The sequence below is a fragment of the Scleropages formosus genome, chromosome 12 (assembly GCF_900964775.1).
Source record: "Scleropages formosus chromosome 12, fSclFor1.1, whole genome shotgun sequence".
Classification (NCBI taxonomy): domain Eukaryota; kingdom Metazoa; phylum Chordata; class Actinopteri; order Osteoglossiformes; family Osteoglossidae; genus Scleropages; species Scleropages formosus.
This window is the reverse complement of record NC_041817.1, coordinates 16,322,302-16,341,744: the sequence shown is the minus strand read 5'-3', so window position 1 is coordinate 16,341,744 and position 19,443 is coordinate 16,322,302. Positions and strand designations below refer to the sequence as shown.

The 19,443-nt window shown below is 45.2% G+C and overlaps 1 protein-coding gene across 1 annotated transcript in view; it reads right to left on the bottom strand.

Moving 5' to 3' along the window:
* Positions 1–2,164: 2,164 nt before the first annotated feature.
* Positions 2,165–19,443, bottom strand: part of myo10l3 (myosin X, like 3) — a 49,031-nt gene continuing 31,752 nt past the window's right edge. Inside the window, exons 21-41 of the mRNA XM_018729568.1 lie at positions 19,223–19,337; positions 13,981–14,087; positions 12,418–12,852; positions 12,275–12,308; positions 11,418–12,149; positions 10,956–11,073; positions 10,202–10,445; positions 10,004–10,099; positions 8,931–9,024; positions 8,780–8,835; positions 8,499–8,641; positions 7,772–7,966; positions 7,412–7,569; positions 6,613–6,733; positions 6,192–6,489; positions 5,888–6,095; positions 5,630–5,766; positions 5,158–5,272; positions 4,478–4,945; positions 4,029–4,220; positions 2,165–3,821 (exon numbers count right to left, since the gene is read on the bottom strand). Coding sequence (XP_018585084.1) covers positions 3,717–3,821; positions 4,029–4,220; positions 4,478–4,945; positions 5,158–5,272; positions 5,630–5,766; positions 5,888–6,095; positions 6,192–6,489; positions 6,613–6,733; positions 7,412–7,569; positions 7,772–7,966; positions 8,499–8,641; positions 8,780–8,835; positions 8,931–9,024; positions 10,004–10,099; positions 10,202–10,445; positions 10,956–11,073; positions 11,418–12,149; positions 12,275–12,308; positions 12,418–12,852; positions 13,981–14,087; positions 19,223–19,337 — 4,171 coding nt within the window. The 3' untranslated portion in view covers positions 2,165–3,716. The remainder of the gene's footprint in view (positions 3,822–4,028; positions 4,221–4,477; positions 4,946–5,157; positions 5,273–5,629; positions 5,767–5,887; positions 6,096–6,191; positions 6,490–6,612; positions 6,734–7,411; positions 7,570–7,771; positions 7,967–8,498; positions 8,642–8,779; positions 8,836–8,930; positions 9,025–10,003; positions 10,100–10,201; positions 10,446–10,955; positions 11,074–11,417; positions 12,150–12,274; positions 12,309–12,417; positions 12,853–13,980; positions 14,088–19,222; positions 19,338–19,443) is intronic.

The window sequence follows — 19,443 nt, the reverse complement described above, 5'->3', positions numbered from 1 at the left end:
TTTTTTTTTTTTTTTTTTATAAAGTGTTTCGTAATATATTTAGTCCTATTCAATTTAGAATCCATGCCATTTTTGTCGTTGCTAGATACGGTCGTCGATGTCGGCTCATCATGTCAACTCTGGATAGTCGTCCTGAGCATCTTCCACCAAGTGACCAACCGGCTAAGACATGAAGTGGGGCATTTATGGCTGTGATGATTGTGTCGCTCCACCGCATAGCAGGCCTTCCTCTTCTACATTGACCTTCCACTTTACCCAGCATTATGTCATTTTCCATTGACTGTCCTCTCCGCATGATGCGTCTGAAGTAAGAGTCGAAGCCCTGTCGTCATCTTCTGCATCTTTGGTTTGATCTGCTGCAATAACCACTCATTTGTTTTCTGAGCCGGGTAAACTTAGGATTCTTCGCCAGCACCATAGTTCAAAGGCATCAGTTTTCTTCCTGTCCATCTTCTTCACTGTCCAACTCTCGCATCCATATGACATGACTGAGAAGACCATACCTTGAACTAGTTGGACTTTACAGTCATTCAAATCGCAGTATAGTGCTAGAAGATGAAGACCCCCAAGTCGGAAGGCACTCAACAAGGAAAGAATAAGGAAAGTCTAACTGCTGATGTTGCTGTGCATGAAATGAGGGTCAGAAGCTGTAAAAAAAAAAAAAAAAAAAAAATCCTGAACACTGGAACATGGAATGTGAGAAGTATGAATCAAGGAAAACTGGCTGTGGTTAAAAAAAAAAAAAAACTAAACAAAACACTTCCAGATCAATGTGCTGGGCATCAGTGAATTAAAATGGACTGGCATTGGAAACTTGGAATCCGATGACCATATGGTATACTATGCCGGAAATGGTGAACGAATGAACAGTTTATCCTCAGGAAGCATCTTCTGGTAAATTGTTTGATCTCTATTCATGTACAAGGAACGTCCATCAATACAACTGTCATCCAGGTGTAGGAACCAACAACAGATGCAGAAGAGGAAGAACTTGATCAGTTCTACGAACAAGTGCAAGCTGACATTGACCGAACGTGCAAACAAGACATGCTGATAGTCATGGAGGACCATAATGCGAACGGAGAAAATGAAGACCAGCACTGTGGAAGGTCTGTGGTTGGAAAATACAGACTTGGCAACAGGAACAAAGTGGGAGAAGGTTTGATCGAGTTCTGCAAGATGAACAATCTGTTTGAACACTTTCTTTCAGTAACACAAACAGCGACTGTACACGTGGACCTCGCCCAATGGATTGTGGCACTCCTTCGGGTTCGACATTCTCAGGAAGACCAACTTAGCAGTGAGACAAAGAGCAGTGAACCTCATACGGGGCAGCAGCAGTATGAGTCGGTGTTGATGGCAGAGGATCACATTCCAGTGACAGCAGCAACACCAACAACATTAATTTTTACTTAATTAAGAAAGGCCTGGCAATCTACTTCTGCATCCTGCCATGAAACTCTATGGCTAGTAAGAGTCTTAAAATCAATATATAAAAACCTTTGACCATGTTCAAATTCTGTACAAATTAACAAAACCGATACAAGGCAGGAATCATTTTACTTTTAATTTTTTTATTTCATTTGTGAAAAACCAAATTTTTGATCAATTTGTCAATAGCCAGTTCAAAATTTTCAGGAGAAAAAAAGTTCTTTAAAGGCAAACTTGAAAAAGTTAAAGTGAAGAGTGCATAGGAACAAATATGAAATTTATATATTATTTAACATGTATGAAGTAGCCCTTCTAACAACACAGTTTTTCCAATTTGTGGGTACTATCAAACAAGTGATTTCATTATAACATGCTCATTATAATATGTTATTTATAGCTTAAAATAATGACATATCCACAACAGGCTTGCCCTTAGCGATTCCAGTAAGAGTCAAACAGTAATGCTCAAAATAAACCAAAGCCATCTTTTACTGGGGATGTATTAGGCAAATACAACCCCGATTCATGCAAGAGGAAGGTACAGGGTTGCTGAAAGCCAACTAATTTACATAATGAGTGCACAGAAATGAAAAGACACATGGTAAATTGCAATAATTTATTAAAGAATTTTGTAAAGCCAGTTACAAAAAAAAAAAAAAAAAAAAAAAAAAAAAATTGCTTGCTTCTCTCTCTCTCTCAAACACACACACACACACACACACACACACACACCTTAATTACAATAATAAAGGAATACATTCTGGATCTGATGTAGCTGCCAGCAGCCAATCAGAAGCCTTTGTGTAACAGTAGCTGACCAGACACATGGTGTGGTGGTGAGGCCTGAATATCCTGGCAACAAAAGACCACTGTATCAAGTGCCTGCTGTATTCTGCATCCCTCATCCACATTACACACCATTACAAGTGAACACCCTTTTTAGATTCAAAGTGATGTATGAACCTTCCCTCCTGTTGCATAGAAAGGATCGCTGTAAATAGTCATCCTCCAGTAAGAGAAGTACACCGATACTTTTCAACAACACTTTATAAGACTGAGAACTTCCAATCAAAAACCAGCATCATGCTAACAAAAAGCACCTGAATGCCAAATAGCATACGTTTGAAATGCAGGGGACACAACATGCTGTTTGGAGTTACTGTGCTTTTTGTAAAAGATTACATAGCAATTATTTTAAATTTTTTCCATTTACTCCCATGGACTCTTCTTTGTCAGCACAAAGGCCAATTTTGTTGTGAACATAGTGAAATGCTGAACATTAGTGGCTGTTGCCCAAGCAGCACTGTTAAAACTACCCAGATTTGGGAGGAACAGTTCAGTAACAGATCCACAGTGACTGGGCTCCAAAGCAGCATGACTAAGGCAAATGATGGAAAACATCTTTCACGTGTTGCATACACAGCAAATATACTGTTTCCTAAACCTGAAACCTGAACCTCTAGCACAGGTCATATTTGCAACAGCTGTTTAAAGCTTTTACATCCACCTTTTTGTTATACTGTTGGATCATCATGTATCACTGATTCAGAATGAAAAAGCCCTGTCTAATGATCATATGCAACTTGGCCTGAAAGTGATTAAAAGAAGGTACGATTTGTTGTAAAAAATTACAATGTCTAAATGTATATTTACAACAATCACCAATTGTTTAAATTTGACAAATTCATAAAGATTCCAGTGGTAAAAGTGGTCATCCAGCATGGCTTGGTTGGAGCATACTGGGGATCATGGCACTGGTGAAGGCATCAATTCCATACCACTCATCTAGAAAAATTTGTGATCCTGTGGCACCAATGTCAGAACTGGGGTCTCCCTTTGAGGAGACCATGTACATTCCAAGGTTATGTCAAAATTTTTTTTTTCTTTTTTTTAAAAAAAAAAAACCCTTTTGCACAACAAAGGTAGATGCAAAGGCACAGTTCTATTATTTTGTTGGCAATGAACAGGGGAAGAACTGATCACTTGTGCTATTGTCCTCTAGTCTATCTTCAAGAGATTGCTTCTGTAAGCTTAAATGTAAAAGGAATTAATAAATACAGTGTATCCTGTGTTGTGCAAGTTGTGTGTGTGCATAAGCTGAGATGCATCTAAGAGATCTTCTGGGTTAAGTCACCATTCCAGTTTTTTCTTCCAAACAGAGGGATGACCACTTAGCATATTAGCCTGTCCATCAGCTAACAGTTTGGAAACCATTGATGGGTTCCCCAGCTCCACTGGATCCATCTTCAGTATGAAGATACTGTTTTATGATTCATCCTTTCCAGTCACCTGATCCAGGCACTCCCGTAGCTTGATACAGATTTCACACTACACCGCTTTTTCACTATCATATTAATGTAGGCTTTCATGATCTTGGTGATTTCTCCAACCTGAAAAATAATTTTAAAATTCCATTTAAACTGTACATTCATGCAGAAAAAGCTGAGTTCATGGTAAGTATTCTCATGTTTACATAGTTTGTAGTTAATATTATTAATAATAAAACAACACACCTTAACATTGCATGGCCATGTCCAGGGTGCACAAAGTATGTTTACAAACCATATTGATGCCAATCATTATTGAGCCCTGTTTACCTGTGAAGTTTCGAAGAACATTTCCCTCTCATCCACAGTGATCTTGAAGGTGCTAACCTGAGGTGCACCAAAGAAGACAATGTGCTCATAAGGGAAGGTCTCCAGGGGCTTGGGCTCCCACCTCTTGTAGACAGACACACTCTCAGCGCTGACCCCTAGCCACAGATCATGAGGGAAGCCTCCCTCCTTGCACTGCAAAAAAGATTCACATGCCACTTGGTTACACCTCTGACTCCAGCTCGGCTTGGACCACTGTATATGACCCCTTTCCAGAAAATGTTTTCTGAGGATAAACTAAAATTGAATGTTAAATTTGAGACATTAATTTGAAGCTCACTACACACCTTCCTGTACCGCATGCATGTTCCATGCCAATATCTGCATATGTATATTACATGTGAAAGTTTTTGCTTTGTCTTCTTGGAGCTGTCAAATGCAGGAGTTCTTACCTCTACGTCAAAGAGGGTGGAGCCATAGCCAGGCCACTCCCTGACAATCGACATGTACTTGAACATGGACTGGTGCTGCGAAAGACCCCGGAGACGGGACCACTTCTCCTGGACACTGGCACGCGTGGCTGACAGCTCCTCCTTCACCCACATCTCCAACATCTGCTCTTCCTCCATACGTTGCTTCCTCAGCGAGCCAGTCTTGAAACTGCGCCGCAGCGTACCCTCCAGGAAGCTTGTGCGCCGCCGCTCCAGGGTTTGGCCACCTGACCCGGCAGCCCCGCCGGTCCCACCCACCTTGACAGACTGCAGGATGCGGGCACGGAGGCGCCCCACAGGGTAGATACTGTCTAGACTCCAGGCAATCCGGCCCTCATCTCCGTGTAAGTATTGTAGACGCAGGGCAGCGAGGTGCTGAAGTGTCTCCTCTGGGGCAGGTAAGTGCCCACTGATCAGGCTCTCATGCGCCTGGTACATAAAAAGGGAGAAACAACAGTTAGCATCTGTGTATTATTGATCCTCATTCCCCTATGCACTTGTCTGGAGTCAATTTCCCAAAATTTCTGTAGAGCTAGGATAATAATTATTTGACCTGAGTGAAAACCCACACGCTACACTGTAGCTGTGAAACACTGAGATTGTTCTTGTAATGCTGCCAAAATGCCAGTGCTGTTACTTACCTGCTCGAACATGAAGGCAAATTCCACTCCTTCTGTAGGCACGCTTTCCACATCCAAGAAACAGTAGAGTTTAAAGTACAACCGCCACTTCCCTTCTTGCTCGCTGCCTGCCAGCCTGGACAAACAGGGTTACAAATAATATACCAAAGACATTAAATCACATTAGAATAGCGTGTAGAGTGAACTTTGTGTAGAGCTCCAGGCCAAAGGACCAGTAGCGATAAGAGAAATAACCCTTTATATTTAGTTGATGCTTTTCTCCAAAGCAACTTACAATGTTAAGGTTACAATTATTACAAGCTTACATTTATTTACTCATTTATACAGCTGGGTAATTTTACTAAATCAATTTAGGGTAAGGATCTTGCACAACGGTACTGCAGCCTAAGGTGGGATCGACCCTACGACCTTTGGATCCAAAGGCAGTAGCTCTTACAACTGCTACGCAAGCCGCCGTCCCCTTTCCCTTTACCTCTCGAACTTGGCTAACACATCTGCCACAATGACTCTGCTTTCCACAGCCCGATCAGTGGTGTTGTTGTGCTCAAAGAGGGCAAACATGTTCCGACTGTCCTCCATAGCTAGTCCCCTGATTAGCTTCTCCACCACCTAGAGGAAAAAAAAGAAAAGAGAACAGAAACACGATTACAAACACGTGACGCAGTCATCAGCATAGAGCGAACAGAATGCTATGTACACAGTAATATATCTGCATGACAATCAGACAGACCTCTCCAGCAGTGGTGTGTGAGTTGATGGAGATCTTGCAGGAGCCTCCTCCATGGCAGTACACTGTGGTGGTCATTTCCTGTCTGGTGAGCAGGGCAACAATCTCTGCCTGGGATGGCACGTACTCCCTGGACTTGGTCTTCTTCAAGGATTCCCCAATGAAGTTTGCATACTTCTCAATTTCGGTTCCAGGAAATTGTTCCTTAATCCTGGACAAGGACACAGAAACATACCTTAATATTACAGAAAAGTAGGCTATAGAAGGCAATGCATCAGAAAGGGTCATAATGGTGCTTGCCACATACCTCTTTATATGGAACTTGAGGTAGCGTAATATGGAGCGGCTGGGCAGGAAAGAGCAGCTCATGCAGGTCATCAAATGCCAGTGTGCGCGATTGGCAGCACTGTTGGGCTGAGGAACGTGATTAGTCTGCTTGATCAGTTGGCAGTACACCTCATCCCGTAGCGGCCGCAGATCTTGGCATGTCTGCAAAATGCCTTGGATGATGGGCACAGGGTTTGACACGACCTCCATCTCCTGGAGAGAGTTGAAGATCTTCACGGCCTCATCCTGAAGACTGGCGTAGCCCTTTTCCTTTTGAACTGAAGGAAAGAAACAGACCCAAAACAAGCAAAGTTGTTTCATTTGCAGACATGCCGTAGAAAAGGATGACGACAGAAAAGCCACACAGAACCACTGAGAAGGAATGTTAAGAAGAAACTCACAGCTGTTGACCTCGCCGTATGGCAGGGGCAGTAGAGGCGAGTGCAGAGGATGCTGGGTATATCTCAGAATGGGGTTCCTTCTGTACATCTGCTCCACCGCCTCCACATTTAGACTGTTCTCCTGGGGGTGGACAACCACAACTTTATTTTTAACCGTCATTCGGCTACACTACTTCACACACATCCTCACATGAAACTGAAGAGCTTCATGTAGATGATGCATCTTCTATTCACAAGTGCTGCTGGCACAGATAGAAATAACCACAGTACCAGGAGGTGAAATAGAAAGCACTGCAAAAAAGGGAAGAGAACCAAAGCTTCTCTGTCTCACTTCTGAGCTTATGCCTACCTTTAATGAGCACTCATTGTTCATAGCAAGGCAATTCATGCATACAGGTTGGGCAAGCAAAGCACATGGATTTGAAAAAATCCACGAATGAAGAGGCATAAAAGCATTAGCTGAAAGTATCTGGATAGATTCACTTCCATGTCACACAGAATGGGTATTGCCCATGACTCCTTCTCTAGTACCTTACTCAGCTAGAATATGATTCCTTGTCCAGGAACATAGACTGCAGAGGTGTGTGCCTCCGCAGCTGCAATGGAGATGTAGCACATTACCCAGCATTCAGATTACTTCAACCTACACAGAATCTCAGCTGCAAGCACAAGACCTGCAGCAACACTACCCAATTGTACAAAGACCACATGATATACGCTAGTACAGCAACTGGCCTTGCGTCTTGGAGTTATGAAGGTTAGAGGAATCACTACAGAGATTACATAAGCACATATTTACCTTGATGTCCCGAATCAGTTGCTGTGTGGGTGTCTCAATTGGGACCTTGCTCTCAATGACTCCCTGTATGGCAGATGTCCACCTCATGGCTTCATTCAGCATCTTTGTGTAGAGGTGATGGGAGTGTTTGCGACCATGCACAATGATGTTCCAGTAGCCTGGAGAAAACAAGGAGGTGCAACATACATAACCTAATCATCTAACAACCAAATTAAGCTGAGCTACGCATACACTATACCTACTCAAAATTCAATTGGGTTCAATTTGCAGATTTTTTTTTTTTTATTATTATTACACTTTGGGTCTAAATTTTTATCATATAAACTCAGAACCTCAGATCCTGAGGATCTTGGGTCTCACCAGTCTCCTTGAAGACCTTCTCATCTGGGTGCACTACAGAGCAGAGACTGTTGAGCACAAGTGTGCCCAACTTGGAGGCCCCACGTTCTGAAGTCTTGTAGTAGTCCAGGGAATTATTGGTGAGGACAAACCAGCGCTTCTTCAGCTTGAGAGCAGTGCCCTTGCCACCTGACTTCATCTCCTTGTGAAGCCAACCTGGAGACAACAAAAATTCAGAGGGGGCAGAGTTAGGAGACTTTGTATATTAAGTAAAATGCTGCATACTATGGCACCGTAGGAACCATGCTTGACAATGTTGCTTTATAGTGCAGTTATGCCAGATAAATTCACATTGTTGTCCATTCTAGACAATGTTCCACCAAGTTCAGTCAGATAAATCATTATAATCAATGACATCACATTACAAAGCATTTCAAAACACAGCAACCAGAAATTCTTAATCTAAATGTGAAAAATCATTCCAGTACCCTGGTTCCTCAAATGGTCAAGCTGTAAATTATTGAAGACAAACTCCCCCCAAATTGCTTATTTATTTTTTCCAAGTATTTTCTTTAAATTTCTGCCTGTATCGGAGTGAATGAATCCTGTGTTTATCCACCAAGCCAATATATATCAGCAAAGCACCCCCAAACTGTGTAGGAGCATCTTAAAAAAATGTAAAATGGTATACTCCATCCCTTCAGCGCTTGGTGTAGCTTTTCAATATCATCCAACCCACGATGCTCACCTCTGATCAAGAACTCCTGCCCATCGATCCTGGAGTCACCCTTTGGTTTCTGCAGGAGGCTGATCCAGTGGTGCATCTCCTCAGGTGTGTCCGTGTTACAGTGGATCACCCGGTTGGCCGTAATGATCACAAAGGAATTGGGTCTGCAAAAAAGGCAACTTAGATGTGCTGTAATGTACTGTACTACAGCATCACATTTAATACATAGATGTGACACAAGGATTAGTGATCCTTTCGTATACAGTACAACAGGAAAGACACCTCACAAACGATGGTCTCACCTATCGGGATTGTCTGAGGCACAGACAGAATCAATCAGCCCGACATCAAGAGTTCCCTGTATGAAGACACAAGGACGCAAGTCTATCGCAATCTAACAGACCTAAGTTGGACAACCGTGATTTTGAGATATCGTGAAATGAATTTACTTACCATAGCATTCTTAGGGTTAGCCTGCTCGTGCTGCATCTCCAGGAGCTCATCCAGGGTAGCACTGTGGACCCGACTGAGCACACTGAACCAGCCACTAGAGCCACAGTGCAACGAGTAGAGCAGCGTAAGATACAGGGCACTCAGACAGGTCAGGACATACAGTGCTATACACTCACCCTCCAGCAGGGGGAGTAAACTGCACATTCAGTTCATTGGCTTGCTCAGACACACACACACACACACACACACACACACACACACACACACACACACACAGTCCACAACCGCTAGTCCCGAGCCAGGTCGCGGTGAGCCGGAGCCTAACCCAGCAGCATAGGGCGTAAGGCTGAAGGGGACACACACCCATGGCAAGACACCAGTCCATTACAAGGCACCCCAAGCAGGACTCGAACCCCAGACCCGCCAGAGAGCAGGCCTCGGATAAATCCACTGCGCCACTGCCCCCCCCCCCCCCCGGCCATATATGCAGTTTCCTGTACCTGCAATAGTCATTAGTTTAGCCTACACATATATGGCGTTTCCCAACCAACGGTCACCATATTGTTGGCATTTGGCATTGTTAATACCTATTCAAAGTTGTTGATGCTTTTTCCCCCAAAGCACCTTAGGTAGATATACTAAGGTATTAACAATTATTGACCCATTTGTGCAACATTTTTTTTAAAAAAAGTTTCTTGATCAAGAGTCATAGAGTAGGAGGCAGGATTCAACCCTGGATAGTTTGAGTGGAAGGCAACAACTCTAACCACTGCCCTCTACCACCACACCACATTTCTTTAGTGTTATTTTGGATTTACTAATCCACTGCTGTATGTCTGAAAAATGCTGATTCAGTGGGTAAGATGCACAATTACTTCAGCAAGAAAAGCAGAAATAAAAACTGTAGAAACTGAGAAAACTGCAAATGTCACCCATCTTTCCATATGAATTGAGGGACTGACAAAAATTAATTACTATTGGATTTTACCAAATGATGTTGTTTGCGGAAAGTAACCGCAAACTGACATCTCCAGCGTCTATCACAGTGTAAAATTTAAACCATGACAACAAACCTTGCATCCTCTGGGGATTCGGCAAAGACCTGGTAGGTCCTGTCCTCGGTCACAATGTTCAGCGCGTTCTCCTTCTCGTGGTTGTCCACTATTTCCCTGTGAACGGCACCAGGGTCGGCAACAACAACCAATGTCAGTCCCAGCCTTCACCCCGGTCGCCACCCAGTATTTACTTTGAGTCGCCGGTGCAGTTCTTACTTAGCGCCACGGATGTCGATGGTGCCCTTCAGCTTCTCCTCGCTATCGTTCTCAAAGTACATGAGCCTGGAGTCACGCAGGACGAACCACCGCATCTTCCAGTTCCTCCGGGACAATGTGGACAGGCCCCCGCCCTTTTTGTACAGCCAGCCAGACTTGAGAGACTCCTGCTTGGCCCGGAACCACATGAAGGTCTCGTCCTTTAGCACACACCAGCGCCGGCGCCAAGGGTTCATTAGCCCACCTGGGGGGGGGGTTTATTGCTCAGACTGTTCTTTTGAAAACATTCCCTGTAGCTGACAATCACAAATTAACATAGCATCTTGCAGACATTCATTAACAACTGTTAAAATGCTTCCTTATTACTACTCACTCACTCACTCACTATCTGAGCCGCTTGTCCCATTCGGGGTCGCGGGGAGCCAGAGCCTAACCCAGCAACACAGGGCGCAAGGCTGGAGGGGGAGGGGACACACCCAGGACAGGATGCCAGTCCATCACAAGAGGGACTCGAACCCCAGACCCACCAGAGCGCAGGACCCAACCAAACCTGCCCGGCTACTGCACCCCCCTTTACCCTAGAGTATTTAAGCTTTAAAAGCAGTGCATTACGGTATTCTAGCACTTCATGTACAACAACGTAGGTCCTGGATACTGACTGCCATGGTGCAGATGATTACAGCAGTGACAGTATCGCTGTGTATGAGTGCAGTACAGAGCATCACTGCGGGCACTGGAATGGGGCACTTCTCACCTTTCATGTAGAGGTAGCTGTGGAAGTATGGGGGTCCGCTGCCGTTTATCACACTGACTCTGCCGTTGGACACTTCCTCATCTGTGTCCACATCGTTGTCATCATCACTGTCAATAAACTTTAAAAACATATATAAAAATTAGATTTTGTCTTATGATTGTTCCCATTTATATGTATTTTTCGGGAGATGCTTTTTATAATCAATTTGCCCATTTATACTGCAGGGAGATTTTTACTGGACCAATTCAGGGTAAGTACCTTCATCAAGGGTACTAGAACAGGAGGTAGGATTTGAACCTGGCCCCTTAAACTACAAGGCAACAGATTTAACTACTTCGGAACCAGATGCACCTTATTTGGGTTTTTATTGTTTTCTAATCAAAATTTGTGTGCTGAAAAAAGTTAGTCTGCATAAGGTGTTTGTCTGAAAAATCTGGAATGTCGATTGTGTTGTACACTCACAGATTCTGAGCTGCCGTGGTATGAGTCCATACTGTTGTAAGTGCAGGAGGACTTGCGGAGGATCTCCTTTTCAGCCACGTGACTTCCATTCACAGTGGCAGCACCTCTGGAGAAACGCTGGGCCTCATAAAACTCTTCCTGATCGTAGTCCGACTCCATGTCGGGCGGATTGCTGTAGATGGGTTCCTCCAAGTCCGGTACGCTGGCATGCCTAGCCTTGTCGATGCGCTTGTAGTCCGGTCCAAATTCCTCCTTGGCAGCAGCCGGAGGGGGTGGCAGAGGTACAGAAGTGGGGGTGGAAATGGAAGCTGCATCTTCTCTGAAGATGGGTGGAGGTGGCGGCAGGTTGGTGAAGACATTTTGATCCAACGGGTACTCTTCAGTGGGTGGGAAATCGTCGGCGTGGAAGCCCTCATCCAGCTCCTCCTCAGCCAGTGGGGCACTGGAGTCCGAGGCATCGTGGAGGTTCTCCTCGCTGGAGACCGACTGCTCCAGGACCCCAAAGTCCAGCAGCTCCAGGAACTCGGTGGCCACACGCGAGGCCTCCTTCTCCAGCCGGTAGATCTCAGCGTCACGCTGCTGCTGCAGCTCGGCCCGGGACCGCTCGCAGAGCTGGGACACCCCGTCCTCCCGCTGCCTCTGCAACCGCTCAATCTCCCGCTCCAGCCGAAGGATCTCCTCCATCTGACGCTTCTCCTCCTCACAAATGCTTCGGGATGAAGAGAATTCCGACTGGGGATGGAGAGTACGCATGGGGAGATGGAATGCAAATATAACAATCTAAATTAATTGAACTGTATGAAATTGTTTACACAAAAACAGCTTAAAATATAAAAGTGAGATGAGCATAGTATTACCTGAGGATAAGTGCGATGAGGTTCCACGTTGCTTCTAAGTACAAATGAAAGGTGGGATCATTTTAACGTTCATGAGGTCAGTGAAAGTATAAACTGTATGGAAAATAAGAGAACATCTACACAGCACTGACTCCTTCGGGTACCTGTTTTCTCTCGCCTCCTCTCCCTTTTTGGCCTTGAACTCCTCTTCCTCCTGCTTCCTCTTTAGCTCCTCCTCTTCCTGCTGGAGCCGGAGTCTTTCTGCTTCCTCTTCCTTCTTCTTGAGTTCCTCTGCTTCGAGTTGCCTCAGTCTTTCCTCCTCCTCTTTTCTTAGTCTTTCCACCTCCTCCCTTCTCCGCCTCTCCTCCTCCTCTCTCTTTATCCTCTCTTCTTCTTCCCTCCTCCTCTTCTCCTCTTCCTCTCGTCTCCTTTTTTCCTCGAGCAGTTGGCAGAACACCCTCCGAGCCAGCTGTCCACGATGGTGCTTCTGGAAGATCACTGCGGCTGTACGCAGACGAAGGAACGCGCGTCTCCAGAAGTGAGCTCGGTAGTTCTTCTGGATGAGGATGATGCTGGCCAGGACCTTCTTATAATGCTTCCTACAGAGCTCAGAAAGAAGAAACTACTCTTAAAATCAACACACAATTCTCAAACAGTGGTTTACATCTCTAATTGGATCACAAGGCAGCTCTTGGACAGAGTTCACCATGAATAAAGTTCTTTGAAGAAATATTTGGCCCCCTTTCCAGGTTCTCTCATGTTTTGAACCTTTATATTAAAATTAGGTTTTTTCTTATTTCCAGTATGATATGAATAGAGCCTGAAACGGAAGAAGCAAGACCAGCATTGTTTTTATGTCATTGTTTTGGTGTAGAAGATAATGTGCAAAAGTAAGTGACCCCCCCCCAGTCACTAACTTATAGAAGTTATTCAATATAAAACTGTAACTGAACGTTTCCAGTAGTTTTGAACCACGCTCTCACATTGCTGTGAAGGAATTTTGGCCCTCCTCCTTCAAATCAGCAACTTTTTCAGGTTTTCAAGCATGAACAACTCTTACATGTCTTTTCATATCTCAGTTGGATTCAGGTCAGCACTTTCATTAGACCATAATATCCTCATATCATTTTATGGCCCATGTGTGATCAACTCAGTCTCCCAGCATTCAGAAAAAGTCTTATAGGACCACAACCTCTGAAAAATCGTGACAGCACGTTAATCGTGCAGGAATATGCGATTATGACTTTGATGAGTAAATTCACACCATGACAATGAGCACATGCAGTCTTTCACTTTTGGAAAGAAGTCCTTCACAAAGGACCAGGAGATGCCTTTGTTGATTTCTGCCTGGCCTGAACTTTCTATTAACTGAGATTCTGAGGAAGACCTTTAGGACAGATACTTGTCCACAGTGAGCCTGGCTTTATAATAAGGCTTGTTTGTTATATCTCACAATAAAGGGATAAGTATCTCAAATTTCAATGAGGACAATGTTAACTTTGACTATGAATTTAAATGCATTATATTAAAAAGTTTTGTTTAAATGCATACAATTATTAGCAACACATCTTCCATATAAAAGAAATAAATGTTCCATTTAAGAATCTACAATGTTGTTGATCCTTAGTATATACACACTAAACATATACACACCTGCAAATGCAGATACTCACATGCACTTACACGCAATCACACACTCGTAACCGTACCCTGCCCGCTGCCCTCACCTTGCCACATAGCTCAGTATGTGGGCTCTGATCACCATGCCCGCCTTGTGCCGCACCTCCTCCCTCTCCTTCTCCAGCCTCTGCTCCAGCGCTTCCTTGAGGAACACCTGAGGAACACACACAGCGGAAGGGTGGGCGTGGGGGTCAGCTCCAAGCGTTAAGGTTACGTGCCGGGGCAGAGACTGTAGAGCGTCTCTCGGCCCCGCAGCGCTGGACGGCCAGCGTGTTCAGCAATGGGATTCCTGACTGCTGCGCTGTAATCGGGCGCTCCCGCTCTCCCGGCTCTTCCGACTGCACGGATACAGCGAAAGGAGGGGCCCGGGACGGCGCGCAGGTCACACCCCTCATGCTTTCATAAACGCAGGAGAGGAACGCAGCCACTCTCATTAACCCCTCCCTGCCTGTCCGGGATGCAGGCAGCACAGACAAGTCCCTAAAAGTGCATTGCTGAGGAGAGAGAGAGCTCTTAACCGCAGTTTTACATGCTGCGTCCCAGCAGCGGGGCACTGCAATCGGGCTGCGGGGCAGCTGTATCATATCCGAGGCCTACAAAATGTCGTAGGCTGGTTTAATTCTAAGTGGGCTCAGAAAGTCGATACACCATGTGAGGCAAAGGACAGTGCCCAGACCACTCTCGACATGCTGACACAATGCAGTGCATTCTGGGCAGGGAGCCCTCCTGGCAGATTCCGTAATCCCACACAGTTTCTGTGAAGCACCACTCGGCAGAAGTCACACAGGGGAAGTGTTTCAGAACAAAAGAACATGAAGTTAAACGAAGGGAGCATACCATTCACACCAGGCTCTATATTTTGTCTAAATGGGGAATCAAGCTTGGTCTGAAAGGCTGTAAAGGGCACCGATTCCACCACCCGTGCCAGTGAGTTGTTTTACGCATTCATAACTCTGCATGATCAAGAAACACTTCTTAATGTCAGTGTGACACTAGTCCCTTGCTAATATACCTGCCCTTTTTTCCCCCTCCTCGCAGCATTGAACCTAATGTAGTTAGTGGAGTGAATCTAAATCACCACTTTAGAAACGTAAGCCCCCTTTAAAAACCCGCAAATAGACATGTATTCAGTCCCTCTTCATCGGTCCTTCGGCTGCTCAAGATCAGCTAAATACGAACTGTTTTAACACCACATATGGACTCCCACTTGAACCGTAATGTCCCTCCTTGCTTATTCACCACCCATGCATGAACTGAACCGTGTCCCTATACATACACGCACACTAGTTCAAATTTTTAGACGCCAGAACTAAAACAAATGAAGACATTTTCATACTGCGCCACAGTGCTGAATTATGGAGTCATAATAAATCACCTACGGGGCTTGTGTTACACAAACTCATGTGAATGTGCCCAGCATTAAACAATGCAGAAGTCTGCCGTTGTTCCGATAGTTTGTGGTTTGCAAGATCTGGCTGTAGATAGCTTAGGTTCATATGAAAGCATATAGTGGCACGATGATATATCATCACACGTGTCAAAGTCACGAAAGAGGTCACGCAACTAACTTGAGACCAAGTGCAAACTGAGCAACAATGAATAAAACAATTTATTCAAAATGTGTGCAAATCAAATTAGGCCACACTACAATGAATACTGTGCATAGGACAGTGCCAGCTACAGAAACAGGTTCTCGTTGTTAAACTCACAAAAATTGACAAAGGCAAAGAATATGAGGTTGCAGCAAACGTCATCGTGATCTCCAAGCCGCTCCTACGCACCTGTATACCTGTCCGATCTCGCGCCCATATCTACCCCTACACTTCGTTTGTCTGGTGCTCTACACACAAACAAAACATGAAATACCTGGCTTTGATCCTTTATACATGGTACATGGAGCACTCTCTCACATGGGTCTCCAACCAGGGGGCCCTGCTTGTCATTGTCAGCCATCCAGGTGTACAACAAATGGAGAAGAAGCTGAGCAAGATCTCAAGTTCTCCTGGTAAGCGGGTATGTATGTGTGTTTCAGTGTTGCCTGGGTTAAGCTGGTTTCAGGTCAGAGATGTTATCCAGACTGCAAACCACTCAATTTAAAAAAAAAAAAAAAAATCATCATGAATACTGTCATTGTTACACGAATCAACGTTAACTGAATTTGTTAAATTAAATCTGTCACAATCCATGACGAACGCACGCACACACATTGACGGAAAGCGCTTGTCCCATACGGGGTTGCGGAAAGCCAGAGCCTAACCCAGCAGCACAGGGCGTAAGGCCGGAGGGGGAAGGGACACACCCAGGATGGGACGCCAGTCCGTCACAGGGCACCCCAATCAGGACTCGAGCCCCAGACCCAGCAGAGAGCAGGACCCGGTCAAACCTGCTGCACCACCGTACCCCCCCACCGAGAAATCACAAAAACTAAATGCGAGGAGCCGTGTAGTGTCATTATGCAATTTTTCAATTGATTTAAAGAGCAGTTTTCCTGAACAAAGCCGTCAGTGTCCAGCCCAAGCTTAACCGGTACAACCGGGACAGTGAACTTACTTTACCGTGTGAAAGGCACGGGGCCGTTCAACACTATTGTAGCGGCAATGGAAGCGTTTGGTTGTCTTTCTGTAATGCACCAGAATTTGGGATGTTTTTTGCATGAATTCTGCTCCCTAATTTGCATGAATTATGTTCCCTGCACACCACCTCTAAACTGCACCCCTCTAGCAGGCAATACAGGACAATTCACTCACACAAGGATGAAAAACAGCTTCTTCCCTAGAGTTACAAAACAGCTGAACGCTGCCTGATTTCACCCCTGAATACACACACACTATATGCAATTTCACATGTACTTCAGGTCTGTTTTATTGCCTGTCTTACCGTATTATTTTGTTCAAATTGTTTAATTTTCTATTATCATCCTTAAGTGGTTGTGTTTTATATTGCTGTTTTGTGTTATCTGAAGAACTCAGGGAATATAATCATAATTTCGCTGTTTTACACAGCTGTACAATAACAACAAAGTCTTTGATCAATCAAATAATATAGGATTGTAACAACCCGCCTTACTGTGTTTAGGAGGGAAGATTTGTCTATTGGGGGGTGCGGTGGCGCAGTGGGTTGGACCGGGTCCTGCTCTCCAGCGGGTCTGGGGTTCGAGTCCCGCTTGGGGTGCCTTGTGGCGGACTGGCGTCCCGTCCTGGGTGTGTCCCTTCCCCCTCCGGCCTTACGCCCTGTGTTACTGGGTAGGCTCCGGTTTCCCGCATGGGACAAGCGGTTCTGAAAATGTGTGTGTGTGTGTGTGTGTGTGTGTGTGTGTGTGTGATTTGTCTATTGTAAATAGTTGCATTATGGGAAAAATATGAAATGTAAGTGTGCAACCACTGGGGGCACTTCTGGGGAAAATGATGGGGTAACTGTTTGCCAGTGTGTTGGGGGAGAGTCTGGGGGTGTTAAGCAGGCTGGGAAGGCTGGCTAGAAGCAGAGGTCCTAGAGGAAACTGAGTCCTTGGACTGAGAACATTATTTCCTTATGTGTCAGTGTTCAAATAAATGTTTGAGATGAATGCTGCCTGTGTGTCCTTCTTTGGCCCGTCCAAACCTACGGCGCTGCATGCCACAGTATTTCTCTAAGTATTTTCTTAGACAATGGTGGACAGAAATCAGTTTGCTGTGCGTTCTAGCTTGCAAGGATCATAGCAGGTGTGTTACTGCGAACGAGGTTTATACTCGGTCACCTCCACTCTTCTCAACGAACTGCGACTAGTCTTTCTCTGACTCTAAGACTGTGCGGCAGCCACGTCCCGGTGTCGTGAAGAGCACGTCATTTGTAGCAGTACGACGAATTGCCGCTGCGTTATTCCAGAGATATAAGCCTAGCGTTAACTGCTGATGTTGTGAAGAAGAAAACAGAGAAGCTGAGTAGGAAGTTGGACTATACAGTTGTATAGTTCCCCATGATTCATAAGGCCAAATTATTCAGACGTTAACCACAGTGCGACATAAAAAAAAGGACTAAAAACAGACTGCGTTGGCTCCCAAGCAACATGTGGACTTTAGAAAATGCTTCCAGGATTTTAGTTCCCCAGCAGTTTATACAGTAATACTAAGTTACAGAGGGGAGAAACAAGCACAAATCCTGAGCAAAGCGAACACAAACAGCAGTGAGAACCGGCTTTGTGTAAACAGTGCCACAAAAGCTTGTCTTTTGTCTTTGCCCATCTTTGAAGCCGTTCACCGAATTCTGAGCACCCTCTGATTGTGGCCGGTGTAGACAGAGTGGAGGACCGAGCCACAGGCCAGCGAGGTTCTCCAGCTCCCACCACAACGATTACCCAGGAGCCCTTGCCAGCGTCCAGGCTCATGGCTTGCTGGGAACGCAGCGACTTGTCACAGGAACTGAGACAAAACGTTTGCAGTGCTGGATCCGGAATAATGAAAATGAAAACTACGTACGCAAACAACGGAAGAACAAAAAGACTGAATAATGAATAATTTGTGTAACATAATACCAGGATTACAAAATGAAGAGATAAATACACTCGCTACGCATAATGGAGGAAACTAAATGCACACCTCACAAGCATGTTATGAAAATACACAATATTTTCTCCACTTCCACAAAAGCATCGTTATAATGTGGCATTTCTCCTTGTTCAACCGCAGCAGAAATGAAACAGCATCCAGTGCCACCGTTGCGTAAAGATTTGTAAAGTCATGTCTTGCGGTAACGGTGTTTTGTCTTTTTACTATCACCATTTTTACAGTTTACCTTCACTCTGAACACATGTAGGACATAAGAAACAGCCAACAGAGCATCTTGAGGGAAATATCCTAATACATGATTCTGCTCATACCGTCTCGGCTGCAGCGCTGACCATACATAATAAAAACGTGGCCACAAGATCGGGTGGGTCATGACAACAGCTGTACGCACACACACACACACACACACACATTTTCAGAACCGCTTGTCCCTTACGGGGTCACGGGGAACCGGAGCCTACCCGGCAACACAGGGCGTAAGGCCGGAGGGGGAAGGGGACACACCCAGGACGGGACGCCAGTCCGCCGCAAGGCACCCCAAGCGGGACTTGAACCCCAGACCCACCGGAGAGCAGGACTGCAGTCCAACCCACTGCGCCACCGCACCCCCTTGTAGATCCAATACACACACACACACACACACACACACACACACACACACACACACACACACACACACACACACACACACACACACACACACACACACACACACACACACACACACGCGTTTGGCTAAAATTCCTACCTTTGTTTTCCCCTGCTGCCAGTCCTTTTGCACACCATCGTAGGACATTAGCAGGTCTGCACACATACGCTTCTCATCAGCACCGGAGCTTCTGCCCTTTAGGACCATCTTGTACCTTGTGGATGGTCACACACAGTCAGAGTTCACAGGCAACGTGGCACATAGCACATACATACAGGATCTGAGTTCACAGGAATCGGCCACGTATGGCCGTAGGTCTC